The 15271-nt window shown below is 47.2% G+C and overlaps 1 protein-coding gene across 4 annotated transcripts in view; it reads left to right on the top strand.

The window, feature by feature from the left end:
* EML3 (EMAP like 3) overlaps nucleotides 1–15271 on the top strand; it is a 38638-nt gene that overhangs the window by 8187 nt on the left and 15180 nt on the right. For 3 of the 4 annotated variants that reach the window (XM_060269730.2, XM_035097842.3, XM_088659998.1), the window contains 9 exons: nucleotides 2874–3056; nucleotides 3847–3946; nucleotides 6468–7082; nucleotides 9638–9745; nucleotides 11246–11274; nucleotides 11451–11480; nucleotides 12524–12647; nucleotides 13904–14053; nucleotides 14865–14934. In XM_060269730.2, coding sequence (XP_060125713.2) covers nucleotides 2874–3056; nucleotides 3847–3946; nucleotides 6468–7082; nucleotides 9638–9745; nucleotides 11246–11274; nucleotides 11451–11480; nucleotides 12524–12647; nucleotides 13904–14053; nucleotides 14865–14934 — 1409 coding nt within the window. Of the gene's footprint in view, nucleotides 1–2857; nucleotides 3057–3846; nucleotides 3947–6467; nucleotides 7083–9637; nucleotides 9746–11245; nucleotides 11275–11450; nucleotides 11481–12523; nucleotides 12648–13903; nucleotides 14054–14864; nucleotides 14935–15271 lie in introns of all 4 variants that reach the window. The other variant, XM_088659997.1, reaches the window with a different exon arrangement.

Here is a 15271-nt window from a genome sequence, read left to right as displayed (position 1 = left end):
ATCACTAAAAATGGAAGATGACAGAGGACACAAATTTGCATAAAAAATTCAAATGTATAGCTGCAAATTGAGAAATAATTACTGATATTTAAATAAAAACACATATCATTTGCCTGCCTGCTCAGTCTACTGAAGAGCTGTGTAGCATAACTGTGGGTTGGCAATTTCAAGGCCACTCCTAACCAGGGCCGGCTCTACATAGTCCCCCGGTGGCGCAGTGCACCACGGCGGGGGGCTGGTAAGTTGGGCGCCGGCCTGGCAAGGAGGGCTCCGCGCGGCAAAGCCGCGTGGAAACCAATTGCGCCCTGCGAGGGCGGGGCGGGCGGCGGAGCGATCTCCGCTCCTCAGCACCAGGGCACGCGATCTGCTCAAGACGGCCCTGCTCCTAACCTCCCTTCTTGTGGTTCCTTACCTTTAAACCAGACTTGGACTGGACAGCCCTCAAATAGAAGTCACTTTAGAGAACTGTCCTCTGTAAAGATGTGCTTTTTAGTTTTTCGGGGGAGGCTTTTCGGTTCAGAGAAAAGGCGCGTAATTGGGGGGACAAGATAAAGGTGTATCAAATTGATAGATGGCCTGGAGAAAGTGGCCATGCCTCTCTACTTCACGCAGGTAGACGAAATAAAGTACATCTTCACGCAACACATAGCTAAACTGTGGAATTTGTTCCTGCGAGATGACTACCAACTTGGAGGGGAAGGAGGTTATCAATGGCTATGTTCTAACATACTCTTAAGGAGCCAATATAGCTCTGGATATCAGTTGCTGGGAACCGCAAGTGCCGAGAGTTACTCTCACACTCGGGTCCGGCTTGTAAGCTTCCCAGTTGGCCACTGTGAGAACAGGATGCTCAACCAGGTGGGCTTTTGGCCTGCTCCAGCCACCCTCTTATAGGTTATGGGGAAAGGGTAGTAAAGGGTTAAGCCATCTTGACACCCTCGGTCCTCTGCGTCTCCCACACATCCTTAGAGCACCCAGGGGGGCAGGGGGCATGTGTTGTGCAGCTGACGGCGGCGTCAGGAATGTCTAAGGCGGGAGTCGTTTCCTCCCAACTGCCACTGTCCTCTGCTGCCAGCACAAACAAGGCTGGCTGGGCATGAGGCAAGAACTGGGCTTGCTGCCTGCACAATGCGGGCCAGAGGACCTAGCTTGAACCAAGCAGGCCTCTCCTCTCCTCTGTCGCCCTCCCTCCATGAACTGTGGCACCCCAGGACCGGACCGGCCTTGTGCGGGAAACCTTAACCACCCCCCCCTGCTGTGTTTATTATAGACACTTGTGACCATTGTGGCTTCTGGCAAAACGTGTGTGTGTTTAAATGCAGCAAATAAGGGCCAGTTCTTCTTGGTGTAGGAACACACGGACTCTGGCGCTACACAAAAGTCATCACTCGGAGGAACGCTGCAATCTCCAGCGCTGAAACAGAAAAGCTGCTCCTAGGGGTTTTTTCATGGGGAGGGCATGTTGCTATTACAGTATTGTGCTCTATGTAGGACAGGGGAATCTGGGGCCTGAAAGTGGCCCTTCAGACCTCTCCACGTGGCCCTCTGAACTCTCCCCGGCCAGGCTCCCTCTCCACAGCCCTCACCAGCTCTGCTTCACAACCTTATTGAGGTTTTTTTTTTTTGCCTGGCTGGAATGTATTCTTGAACTCTGATAATGCCTCAGGCTTCTCTAGATGGAGGATTGTGTGTGTGTGTGTGTGTGTGGAAACTGGCCTACTGTACAAAGGGAAATTTTACATTCACTATACCACCCACTTTTGCCTCAGACCTCGCCCGCCACTGCCATTTGGTTGCCCAGGAGGGAATGTGGCTCTCAGGGTCAAAAAGCTTCCATATTCCTGATGTAGGGCTGCCAATGTACCTGGTGTTTGTCTTTTATAGTAATGTAAACAGCTCTCTGCCCTGAGGATGTTGCAGTCTGAAATCGGATGAACTGGTTTGGCTGTGGGTTCAAGACAGACTTGTTTTTTAAAACAAAATTAAAAAATTCCTTCCAGCAGCACCTTAGAGACCAACTAAGTTTGTCATAGGTATGAGCTTTCGTGCATGGTCTCTAAGGTGCTGCTGGAAGGAATTTTTTTATTTTGTTTCGACTACATCAGACCAACACGGCTACCTACTTGTGTTTTTTTTTAAGCCTTTATTTGGCGCAATGCAGAATTAACTTTAAGAAATACAAAATAAATCCATGCAACATTCATCTAAAAGTGGCTAGCCCACATGAGGACCCTTCAGGCACAGAGGCAGTATGCCCCTACAGAACAGATGCTGAGGACAAGCAGTGGGGGAAAGTGGCAACCTTCCTTCTTTGCTCGTAAGCTTTCCAAATGCATCTGTCTAGTTGTTGTTTTGGAAATGGCATGCTTTTCCAAGTAGATGGAGCTTGATCTAGTTTCTAGCAAGGCAATGCTTATGATACCTTAGGAACACAGGTATACTCTGGCTCAGGCTGTTGGTCCATCTAGTTCAGTACTGCCAACACTGACTGGTAGTGGCTGTCCGGGGTTTCAGGCAGGGGACATTCCCAGCCCGACTTACAGATGCCAGAATTTGAACCCGGCACCTTCCGCATGCAAAGCAGATGCTTTCCCACTGAGCTACAGCTCTTCCCCAATACATTATTAGATAGATCCCCAATTATAGATGAGGTCAATGTGGCCTAACCCTGTTACGGGTGTGGGGAATCTTTGGCCCGCTGGATGTTGCTGAACTACAGCTCCCATCAGCCCCAGCAAGCATGGCCAATGCCCTGGGATGATGGGAGTTGTAGTTCAGCAACACCCAGAGGGCCAAAGGTTCCCCTTAACCTGCCCTCCTGCATTTTAAAAGCACGGGTTCTCAAATCTAATCGCAGCTCCCTCCTTTGGCAGGTGAGAACCTCCTGGGTAGCAACACCATCCTGCGCCACCCGGCCTGGCTCACTAACCTCGATTCTCGACTGCGGAGCCAAGAGGAGGAGCTGACGCTGGTGAAGTCGGCATTGGCAGACGCATTGCGGAGGCTCAGCTTCTATGACCAGCAGATCCCTCTGCTCAGGCAACAACTGCTTGAAGGTGAGGGTGTCAAGAGTTCCAGTAGATGGGTAGCTATCTATTTGTTTGTTTGTTTTATGAAAATGTATATACCGCTTGATTGTTAAAAAAAAAAGGAAAGACCCTCTAAGCAGATGGTAGCTTTTAATCGGAAGAAAGGTGCATACAGGTGAAACTCGGAAAGTTAGAATATCGTTGAAAAGTGCATTTATTTCAGTAACGCAACTTAAAAGGTAAAACCAATATATGAGATAGATGCCTGACATGCAGAGCAAGATATGTCAAGCCTTTATTTGTTGTAATTGTAATTATTTATTGTTAGGCAGGTCAATTATAAATGGAATGGAATTAATTAAATGTAATAACAATGTTTATTTTTGTTTATTTTTGTATTATTGTAACTATTTATTTTATTACTGTGGGATTTCCAAAAGAAAGCATTTGTGAAAATTGAAAGAAAAAAAAGTTGCATTACTGAAATAAATGCACTTTTCAACGATATTCTAATTATCCGAGTTTCACCTGTATATACAGGTGAGGGGAGGTGAACCTTCCTAACTGTACCTCCCTGTTAGGCACACAAAATAATTCCCTTCACCTCAGGTCAGACACCAGAAGTGAGCCATGGAGAGTGACAAGTGCCCAGGATAATGGAGAAAAATGCCTGGGGGTGAGCAGGGGGATCAAGTGGAGGTGGAAATCCCTGTTTCATGTGAAAATCAGCCCCCATCCTCACATGGCAGGTTGCTTACAGCCATCAGATTGCTTAATGGGAATGGTTGCTTTAATTCAAATTCCTTTTTCACTGCAGCAAATTCCGATCTCTCAGATGCCAAAGATCCTGCACTCCTTCCACAAGACAACGGTGCCTTCTGGAGCCTGCCTGCTGCTTTCTCCAATGATTCTTTCAGGTACAATAAAAAAATTCCTTCAGTAGCACCTTAAAGATCAACTAAGTTTATATTTTGGTATGAGCTTTCGTGTGCATGCACACTTCTTCAGATACACTAGAAACAGAAGTGTCAGACCCTATATATATACAGAGGGTGGTGGGGGTGGGTGGGAATGGGTGATGGGCTGATGGGAGTGGTAAACCTGTAGATGGCTGTTAATGGCTGCTGATGGCTGCAATTAGTCCTGGGTTGAGGTGCTAAAGAAAGCTTGATCATGCATAATGAGATAAGAATCCGATGTCTCTATTCATCCCAGGTGCTTCCATGGTTTTAAGCTTGGTAATGATTTCCAATTCAGCAACTTCTCTTTCCAGTCTGTTCCTGAAATTTCTCTGTAATAAAACAGCTGCTTTGAGATCTTGTATAGAATGTCCTGGGAGATTGAAGTGTTCTCCTACTGGTTTTTCAGTCTTATGGTTCCTGATGTCAGATTTATGTCCATTTATCCTTTGGCGTAGGGTTTGGCCTGTTTGTCCAATATAGAGAGCTGAAGGGCACCGTTGGCATTTGATGGCATACACAATGTTAGAAGATGAGCAATTAAATAGTCCTGAGATGGTATGTTGGATGTTGTTGGGGCCAGTAATGATGTTGTCCGGGTACAGTACTTTCAGGTACAGTACTTGCCAGGGGATCTTTGAGAGGCCCCAGCAAAGACTGTGCTCTGCAGCTCACTCCCAAACCATGGAGGTTGGTCTGTTAGGGTGAATGGAGCCCTGTCCCACCAACCTGCCAGCCCTCAGCCAGCTCCCACCTGCCTGCCATCTTATAGATAACCAGTCTAGGAAGGTGGCCCTGCCTGTCTCCTCCTCCTCAGTCTCAGTGTTACTCATTGTATAACTCGACAGGAAGGAGGATTAGTTGGCTCAACCTGCCATTGGCTCTAGCTCTGCGTACTGTACCTCAGAGTGTTGAAATAAAAAGAGAGGAAGTGCTGTATAATGGTTAACTAAGTGTGGTGGAGTGAATGAATGAATGTTTATTATTATGACTAATAGTAAAACCAGAATTTCAGCATTATTTTTTCACTAAAATTAAAACGGACAAAGTGGAATTTAACGATCAATATAGCAATCAAATAGATTTAAAATATGTATCCAAGGAAATATAAACTCAATGACTAAAAAAAAAAAAGCCAGAAGAATTTGACTGTGAGCTGTGTCAATTTATGTCTGTTTGTGGAACTGTGTGGTGGAGTAGCTAACTCCTCACCCACAATAATACAACCACCAGACTTAACATAGACACTGGTACCAGCGCCTGCAATAAACCCAGATGCCAACTTTGCTGCCACATACACCTGGACAACACCATTACTGGCCCCAACAACATCAAACATACCATCTCAGGACTATTTAATTGTTCATCTTCTAACAGTGTGTATGCCATCAAATGCCAACAGTGCCCTTCAGCTCTCTATATTGGACAAACAGGCCAAACCCTACGCCAAAGGATAAATGGACATAAATTTGACATCAGGAATCACAAGACAGAGAAACCATTGGAGAACACTCTCCCAGGACATTCTATACAAGATCTCAAAGTAGCTGTCTTATTACAAAAGAATTTCAGAAATAGACTGGAAAGAGAAGTTGCTGAATTGCAACTTATTACCAAACTTAAAACCATGGAGAGACCTGGTCTGAATAGAGACATTGGATTCTTATCTCATTATACATGATAAAGCCATCTCACCCCTTGCTTTTTCCTGTAAGACCAATTGCAGTTGTCAACAGGTTTACCACACCTATCAGCCAATCACCCATTCCCACCACCCTTCTGAGTAATACCCCTCCCCACCCTCTCACTATACAGTATATAAGGGTCTGGTGACTTCTGTTTCAGTGTATCTAAAGAAGTGTGCATGCACACGAAAGCTCATACCAATGACAAACTTAGTTGATCTCTAAGGTGCTACTGGAAGGATTTTTATTATTAAATAACAATAACAACTACTACTACTTCTGTTTGAGGGAAATTCTATTGTTTTCTCAGCATCTCAAACTGCAGAATTTAGTCACAGGGAATATAACACCACCACCACCACCACCCCAAAAAACCAGAAGTGTTTTCTTGCACTTACTGCTCACTTTATTGATTTGTTATTACATTCATATCCCATCTTTCCTCCAAGGAACTCTCGTCCCCCTCCCATTTTATTCTCACAAAAATTCTTTGAGGTTTGTTAGGCTGAGAGGCAGGGACTGGTTCAAGGCCACCCAGTGAAAGCTTCATGGCCAAGTCGGGGTTTGAACCCTGGTCTCCCAGGTCCTAGCCCAGCACCCTGGCCTAACCACTACACCGCCAGTGGCTCTGTTACTGCACAGTAATTGCATAATAACTCCATCATCTGGGAGGAAAGCTTGGCTTTCTGAAACACATCTGACATGTTGACTTTTTAAAGGGGTGTGTAGGGTGTTTACAATGATGATTGAAACAAGCGGGCATCCCACAATTCACATTGTGTTTTGGTTTCCAGGTCCACTATTGCGCAGCAACCTGGAGGCTACAGGGAGTCAGTGCCTTCAGCTGAAAGGGCCCAGGGCTCACCAAGGGTCAGCGTTGGGACGCAAACAGAGGAGTCCTCCATGCTGGAGGCAAAGCAGAGGCAGTACCTAAGCAACAGGCATCTTAAGCAGACAGAGAGCTTGGTGGTCCAAGGACAGACAGGCCAAGCCCCTTCCACCCTTGGACTGACAGGCTTCACAGAGGGCTTAGCCAGTGGAGGCCCTCTGGAGCCTGTTAAGAACTCCTTCGGATTGCAGGCCGAGGGAGGAGGAGACCCAAGATTTGCTTTGGAGTTGCAAAATGTTCAGGAAAAGCAAAAGGTTCAGGGGGAACCCCAGGCTCGAGGCACTGGTTGCCACCTTCCTAGGACTTGCCCTCACGAAACTCAAGATGTCGGGGAGCCTCCCCCTGAAGACAGCAGAGACAAAGTCTCCGGCGTGGGGCAGTCCCAACCCCCAGCTCAGTCACTGGGTCAGCCGCCAGCATCCCCTGAGCCTCCGTTGGAAGTGGGGAGCAGCAACAGCAGCAGCACCCCTGCCTCACCGGTCCCAGCTGTGCAGAGTTTGATGTCCAGCAAGAAGGAGCTGTGAGTTTGAAGGCTGAGGGAACTGGGCTGGATTCTTCTGGGAGAGAAACAGAAAGAGGGGCGAGTGTTTCAGAAGGTTTTCATTGCTCTGGATTTAGTCTTGTGGGTGTTTAAAAATAAAAAAAATCAGCAAAACTCCACAGATCCAAGAGAAAAAAGGTTGTTTAAGACATGGAGCCTATCTGCCAGAGACCATAGCTTCCTATATGCATATGCCTGGCTTTAAGGCTGGGCGGAGATTAGTAGATTGGAGCAGAGAGCCAGGATTCCTAGGTTTTCTGTCTGATTCTGGGTGCAGGGCAAAACCCACCCATGGCTTGATATTATGTGAAGAGGCTGTGTGCTCCCTTTTCCCCTTGCATGATTTGATTCATTTAGTTGCCTCCTTTTGTATATGTTTGTATATGTTTTTATTCAATTAACAAATCCTGAAGAGTCTCTGCCAGTTTGTAGGCAGAGCAAAATGGACCAATGGTCTGACTTGATATGAGGTGGATTCCTATGTTCCAGATACCAGGGGTGACGGCAGTGCTATGTCTTTCTCCCTGAACTTCCTAGCCTGCTGTCCTCAGGTATGGCAGAGGATGTTGTCCCATTGCTGGTGTTGAAGATCCAGCTGCCTGTTTAGTTGGATTCAGTACATTGAACATATGTGAACATATGTTCCACCCCTGGCGTGACCCACTTAGGGTCAGGATGTGATCGTCTTGCGGCTTCCTGCACACCTGTTGAAAACTGATTAACCTACTGGATGGATTTAGGACATTGGTTGGGAACATTTGTGGCCCAGTGGGACAGATCTTTACCTCTCCCCACCCCACAGGACAACTTTAGCAGGTGGGCGGGACCACCCATGTGTCAATCATCTGTCATCCTAAGTGACAGAAGGTTACAGACAGGTGAGTTGTCCCACCCACCTGCCAAAGTTGACCCACAGGGGGGGGGGGAATGGCGACCATTCAGGATTGAACTTCCCATGCACCAGCTGATAACGTGGCTCTCTCCTGCTCTCCAGCCACATCTCTACCTGCTCCACGCCTGACAGCAGCTGGACATGGTTGGGGGGAAAGCTTCCTCATGGGTATCATGAAGGAAACAAAATGGGAGTCAGTTATTTATTTATTGCTCCACGTTTCCTGTCAGAGGAGAGGAGAGTCGTTTGTGAGATTTTCTGCCTCAGATGGGAAAATCACGTGACCAACCTTGGGTCTGGTGTATTTTCACACCTCAGGCAGCAAAATGTCTCAGGTCGGCCCTGTCTCTGGGTCACTTATTGTCCTGTGATTCACCCTTTCTCTCCACCTCTGCCTTTTTGAGCTTCTTTTCCTGCTTGCTCAGAGGAGCCCGCCCCTTTCTCTCCATAGCTGCCAAGTTATCCCTTTTTTAAAGGGATTTTCCCTTATGCTGAATAGGCTTCCTCGCGAGAAAAGGGAAAACTTGGCAGCTATGTTTCTCTCTTGGCTGAATTGAAGGTTTGGTAAAAACCAGGCTCTATTTGCAGCTGTGGGCAGAGCGTTGCCCCCGCACCACAAGGCCAAAGACAGCTTCTTCTTTTTCTTCTTCTTTTTCTGGCTGTGAAGAGCTCTTCCTCATAAGAAAGAGCCTGTCTTCTGCTGCCACCACCACTTCTCTTTAGAAGAAGGGGGTGTCTAGAGATGCTCCTTCTCCGTGGCCTAAGCACCCTGGGGAGAAGCAAATCAGCCAATATCAGTGGGTGCAAAATAGACTCGCAACAAAGAGAAACAACTTCCGCTCTTGCAGGCAAAGGACAACAGGGGAGTTTTTGACTGCAGGATGCATCTCTGTTACTTATTTATTTTATTTAACGCAATTTCTATTCCACTGGATTGTAAGCAAACCTCTAAGTGGTCTACAAAAACAATGATTGAGTTGCATCCATAAGAATGTAAGAAGAGCCTGCCTGCTGGATCAGGCCAGAGGCCCATCTAGTCCAGCATCTTATTTGCACAGTGGCCAACCAGATGCCAAAGGGAAGCCCACAGACAGGACATGAGCACAAGGACAACGCTACAAACTTGTGATTCCCAGCAGATGGTGTTCAAAGCTCTACTAGCTCTGACAGTGGAGGCAGAACAACTGCACTCTAAGTAGACCCACTGAAATGAATGGACCTGACTTAGGTTTTGTCTATATCAATGGGCCTACCTGGAGCAGAGGCGCTTCCAGCTGACCTTTTTTATTGAGCATTCTTTCCTATTTGTTTGCAGGGAGAGTAGACGACATTGGCTATTCGATGAACATTCCACTCTGATTTATTTGTGGGGAGCGCCAATCATGTTGCACGAAGGGACGTTTCATCCCACCCTTTCCAGTGCATTTTCCTGTGACTTTCCTTATTGCAAAAAGTCTGATCTTTCAGGGAAGTGAATTTGTTGTGCAAGAGCTCCAAGTCATTTCTATTTGCACATCCTGAATTTGCCTATATGTTCTTGAATCCCACCTGAAAGTACCGACAGTCCAGCTCTGTAGGACTAATGTTGGATACGACACTATAGTGCGGCACCTTACCTATTCCCCCTTTCTTTCTTTTCCAGACTGCGGAGAAACAGCTCCTCTGACAAACCCTCCAAAACCAAGCAGCGCCTCTCCAAGAAGGCAGCGTCCTCAGCCAACCTCTTCAACCACTCCAGCAGCTTTGAGAAGTGAGGCGCCCACATGCACATACCATGTATCACACTGATTCTTCTGTTGTAGGGACATGAGTGGCATTTGGTTGTATTTGCTCTGAGGGTGAGGGAGCATGCGCTCTGTGCATGTTCAAAAGCACAATGCCATCCCAAGGTTGCAATCTGGATTGTTTAGTTATTTGGAGATGCCCAGGGGCAGTCTGCAAAAAAAAAAAGAAAAGAAAAAGAAAAAATACACTACTAAAATATAACCTCAATATCTTAAAGGAGCGGGAGGGAAATACATTTTAAAATATTTGCCTGGTGCCAGAAATATAATCATGCTGCAGGTGGGCTTTTCTGGAGAGGGAATTCCACAACCACAGCACCCACACCAAAAGTACTCTGTCTTCCACTTCGGAATTTTTTTTGAGGGGGGGGGGAATTCGAATCAGTCCACATTTAAAGGCAAACCCATCTGATTTGCATTTTTCAAAACAAGGTATGATCCAAAACACCGTTATCTTTTGAAATTTGAATTTCTCCAGATTTTGCAATGTAGTTCTCCAGCCTGGTAATTTGTATAGAAATGCAGGATGTGTACATAGAAATGCATATATTAGTGAAAATAAAGTACAAAAAACCATTGTTTTATGGCAGGTATAGGCAAACTCAGCCCTCCAGTTGTTTTTGGCCTACAACTCCCATGATCCCTAGTTAACAGGACCAGTGGTCAGGGATGATTGGAATTGAAGTCCCAAAACATCTGGAGGGCCGAGTTTGCCTATGCCTGTATTACGGGGAATAGGTATTGGGAGATCTTTGCACTAAAATGCTGATGAGTTTGCAGGAAGATTTTAAAAAATGCAAATAGATGTGGAATTGTGGAAAAACAAATTTAAGATGGGGAAAAATGAGATGCTGAGAGAAATGGAAATGGACAGATTTGCACATTCCTGCTCTCTGTCTCTCTTGCTGGTTGCTGTCCACCTTACCTAGCTGCAGAGGCACCTGGAGGAGTATTATTGAAGATGACCTCTGGTGACTCTCGCTGCTCCCTATAAGCCAGGGATAGCCAACACGGTGCCCTCTGGGTGTTTTGGTTTCCAACTCACATCAGCCTGCATGGTCATTGATCGGGGATAATTGGGAGATGTAGTCCAAAATATCCAGAAAGCAGCATGTTGGCTAATCTGTTATCTACATCACACAAATACACATAAACATAGACACACACCATATATTGCCATGTGGGATTTGGTTATGTTTGCTCTGTGGGGAGTAATAGGGTATTGTGTGCATGCTCAGAGGTAGTGTTCTTCCCAGTGCTATTTTTCTAGAAAAAGGGGTGCTAGAACTCACCATGAACACTTCCCTTGTTCTCTTAGAATGGCAATGGCGCCTACCTGAGAGGTGCTGGAACTCAGTTCCGGCTGAAAAAAGCCCTGGTTATTCCACAGTTCATTTCCTTCTAAGTTACCTACCACACACATATACCCTGACCGGCCCCTTTAATGTTCTGTTTTCTCTTTGCAGCCGAACAAAGGATCCCTCCCTAAGTCCAGGTGAGCTCTCGAAGTCAAGGATGGTGAAGGGGACAATAAAGCTATTGGGTGGGTTGGAGTTGTAGTCCCAAACCTCTGGAGGGCACCAGGTTGCTGAAGGCTGCTCCAGGCAAAGATGCAGGTTCCTTCTTCTTTCCTACAAATGCCTAATCCTTCCTCCCTCTCCCTCTGCGTAGGGCCACTGAGCGCTCGACGGATGCATCAAGGTGAGGCTTCGGAAACGATTGCATTGGAGAGTTTGGGAAAAGAAAGCAGGCAGGAGTTTTTCTCCCTCCTTCTTAGCACCATAACTTGGGGACATCCTATGAAGCTGAAGGTTGGAAGGTTCAGAACAGACAAAACGAAGTCCTTCTTCACACAGCGCATATGGGAGTTTGTTCTGAAGTAGAGATGTTCACCAGATTGGATGACTTTAAAATACAATTAGGCAAAATCCAGAGGATAGGGCTATGAAGGCTATCTCTGTAGGAGGGGGTATGCTTCTAAGAACATATGAATAGCCCTGCATTCTGTTCTCATAGTGGCTACCAAGATAACTGTGGGAAACCCTCCAGCAGGACCCAAACACAAGAGGACTCTCCCTTCCTGTAGCTTCAAGCAACTGGTACCCAGAAGCATTACTACTATCATGGCTAGTGGTCACTAATGGCCTTTTCCTCCAACAATTTATGAATAGTGGTTTCTGGAAACTGCAGGAGGGGAGAGTGTTGCTGTGCTCAGGTCCTGCTTGCAGGCTTCCCATAGGGATATATAGCTGGCTACTGTGAGAATGGGATGTTAGACTGGACGGGTCACTGGCCTGATGCAGCAGGTTCTTCGTAATGGAAGACAGAACATCTGGTGGTGCTGGTGGTGGAGTTAGGCCACATCCACACCATACATTTAATGCACTCGTGACAGCACTTTAAACAGTAACAGCTTCCTCCAAAGAATCCTGGGAGCTGCAGTTTTCTTAGGGGTACCGAGATAGGTCTGGATAGAGAGGCCTGGGGGTGTGGATTGCATTTGACCCCCTAGGCCTGAGGTTCTCCATCCTTAAGATAGGAGCTTAGGCAAAGTTTTATCACTTGATTCTCCTGGTTGCATCAGGAGTCCTGAAAAGTGGGTGATGCTTGGTCGTTTGAGGGGCAGGACCTCCATACCAGAAGACATGCTGATTGACTTCTTGGGCCAAGGTGGGTTTGGCATTTGTTGTGCTCCAGCTGCTGATGCCCACCTGTTCCCTCCTTCTGTTTTTCTGTCCCTTTAGAAGGACGTTCCACAAAGATGTTCCTGCGTGGCCGCCCCATCACCATGTACATCCCTTCCGACTTCCTCAACTACGAGGAGCTGCGCATGGAGCTGCCAACCGAGAAGCTGAAGCTGGACTGGGTGTATCCTTTGAGGAAGGAGGAGACCTCATTCCTTCATCCGCCACCCGCCTGCTCCAGCCTTTCCTAAAGCACAGTAGCCACCACAGAATAACACTGTTTCCCCAACGAAACCCATTCAAGGAGGGGTAGCCAACCTGGTGCCCTTTGGGTGTTGTTGGACTCCATTTCCCATGAGCCTCAGCCAGCATCACCAATGATCAATGATGGGAGTTGTAGTTCACGATATCTGGAGGGCACCGGGCTGGCAAATGAGAAAATGAGAGACTGAGAAGAATAGACTGAGAGGAATAGAAATGGACAGATAACACTCATTCCCTTTTTCCCCCCTCACCCCCTTCTCTCTGTGTTATCTGTCTTACCCCACATGGGAGTGGCACCTGGAGAAGTGACTCTGAGGAGCACTGACTGTGCCCTATAAACCAAAGGTAGCCAACATGGCACCCTCCAGGTTTTTTGGACTCCATTTCCCATCAGCCCCAGCCAGCATGGCCAACGGTCAAGGATGATGGGAGTCATAGTCCACATTGTGTGCAGGACAGGAGGCTGGCTATCTCTGAATTAAAGCATGCAGATCTAGGGCATAGGAGGAGGATTATTATTTAAATTTACACTTAGATTCTACCTTCTCTGTTTTTTGTTTCTAGTTGACTAGGTTGAGGGAAAGAACTGCAGATCAGTGGTAGAAATCTGCTTTGCATGGAGAAGGTCCCAGGTTCGATCCTCAGCATCTCCAGGTAGAGCTGGAGGGAAAAACCTCCTGCCTGAAACCTTGGAAATCTGCTGCCAGTCAATGTAGACAACACTGAGCTATATAGACCAATAGTTTGATGGGATTAGGCAGCTTCCTATGTTTGTTTGTTTGTTTGTATTATTATTATTATTATTATTATTATTATTATTATTATTATTATTATCCCAGCCTTCCTCCAAGAAGCTCAGGGTGGCACACACAGATTTGACACTTTCATCCACACAACAACCCTGTAAGGTAGGTTGGGTTGAGAGTTAAGCAAACCAGTCCAAAGTCACCAATTGAGCTTTGCAACATGAGCAGGGACTAGCACCCAGTTCTTCCTGGTTTAAGTCCCACCATTTTGGACCCTGAAATAGTGGCCTCCCTCACAGGGGTGTTTTCACGAAAGATGTCAGAGTCATCGCTTGAGTCCCCAGTGACACAGAGAGCAGGCAGTTGTGGCTCCCTTGTCCTCCCCGTTTTGCATTTGTGTCGGTTATTTGCTCCTTGACGCCCGTCCCAGATATGGGTACCGGGGCCGCGACTGCCGCTCCAACCTCTACGTGTTGACATCAGGAGAGCTGGTCTACTTCATTGCCTGTGTGGTTGTGCTGTATCACGTGCAACATCGCACACAACGCCACTACCTGCGGCACACTGACTGCGTGCGCTGGTGAGTTGCGGGAGCCATTTCCCAGACCTGAGACCTACTCCAGTACTCCGGTGTATATTACCTATATGTACTCCCACAACACAGGGACAGGCACAGGAAACATATAGACAAATGGTTGTGCTCACTCTCCCATGATGCAAGAAATAGGCACTCCACTACAGGCACCTAGTCTCACCAGTGGCGGCTGGCATCCAATGGGACTGGCCAAAGCAAATGACAGGCAGAGGCAGAGCCAATGACAGGCAGAGCCAACCATCATCCTCCCTGGATCACTGAGACAGGAGGAGGAAGAAGAAGCCAACAGGCATGGCCCCCCCCCCACTGGCCTGGTTGTAAGTAAGTAAGAAGGCAGGCAGGTGTGTGGGGCTTGGTGGCTGAGAGTAGGTGGGGCAGCACCCTGTTCACCATAATCATCCAGCAGAGGCAGATTTAGGGGAGTGTGACTGGTTTGCCTGCACTGGGTGCTGAACCAAGAGGGTGGTGCAGGGGGCACTGCAAAGATGAATTAGAACAAAAAGCAGGGGGGGGGAGAGAGATGCTGAATTTTGGCGTTGCACAGGGTGCAACTGAAATTTGAAAGCCCAAAGTCCACCGCTGCGTCCAGGATCCACTAAATCTCACTTACATGAAATGGAAGAAACTTAGTGAAAATTGTGAGTTCCTGTGCTTTGGTCCATGGGGGGTGGGGGTAGAGAATCTGATTGAGCAAAGCAGTTTTCACCTTCTCTGGAGCGAAGAGATTAGGTGACTTTGAGCTTGGGAGCAGATGATGGATTGGGCCTTTCCTCTTGTGAGTCTGTTCTTTCTTCAGCCTAGCAGTGCATCCTGACAAAGTCCGTGTTGCTTCGGGGCAGATGGCTGGTGTGGACAAGGATGGCAAGGTAAACCCCTAGAGCTGGGAGGGACCCAAGGCCGTGATTTCCCCCCTACATGGCTTATAAGCTTTTTGCCCAGAGATAAGATTAATTGACTGCAGTGGTGCCATCAGATTTCAGACTTCGGGGCAGAGAGGTTTGGGGCTCCACTCAGCGAAATGAGCCAGAGTTCTCCCAAACACAATAGGGCTGGTGGCCTTTCACATTTTGAAGTACTACAAAATGCTGTCCAAACCAGTGTTCTTCAACCTTGGCAGCCAGATGTTGCTGGACTACAACCCCCCACAATCCCTAGCAGGATTTATGGGATGATAGGAACTGTAGTTCAACAACTTGCTTTTAA

Source organism: Zootoca vivipara, chromosome 16 (assembly GCF_965207765.1).
Source record: "Zootoca vivipara chromosome 16, rZooViv2.hap1.1, whole genome shotgun sequence".
Lineage (NCBI taxonomy): Eukaryota > Metazoa > Chordata > Lepidosauria > Squamata > Lacertidae > Zootoca > Zootoca vivipara.
This window is presented reverse-complemented; position numbering and strand designations above follow the sequence as displayed.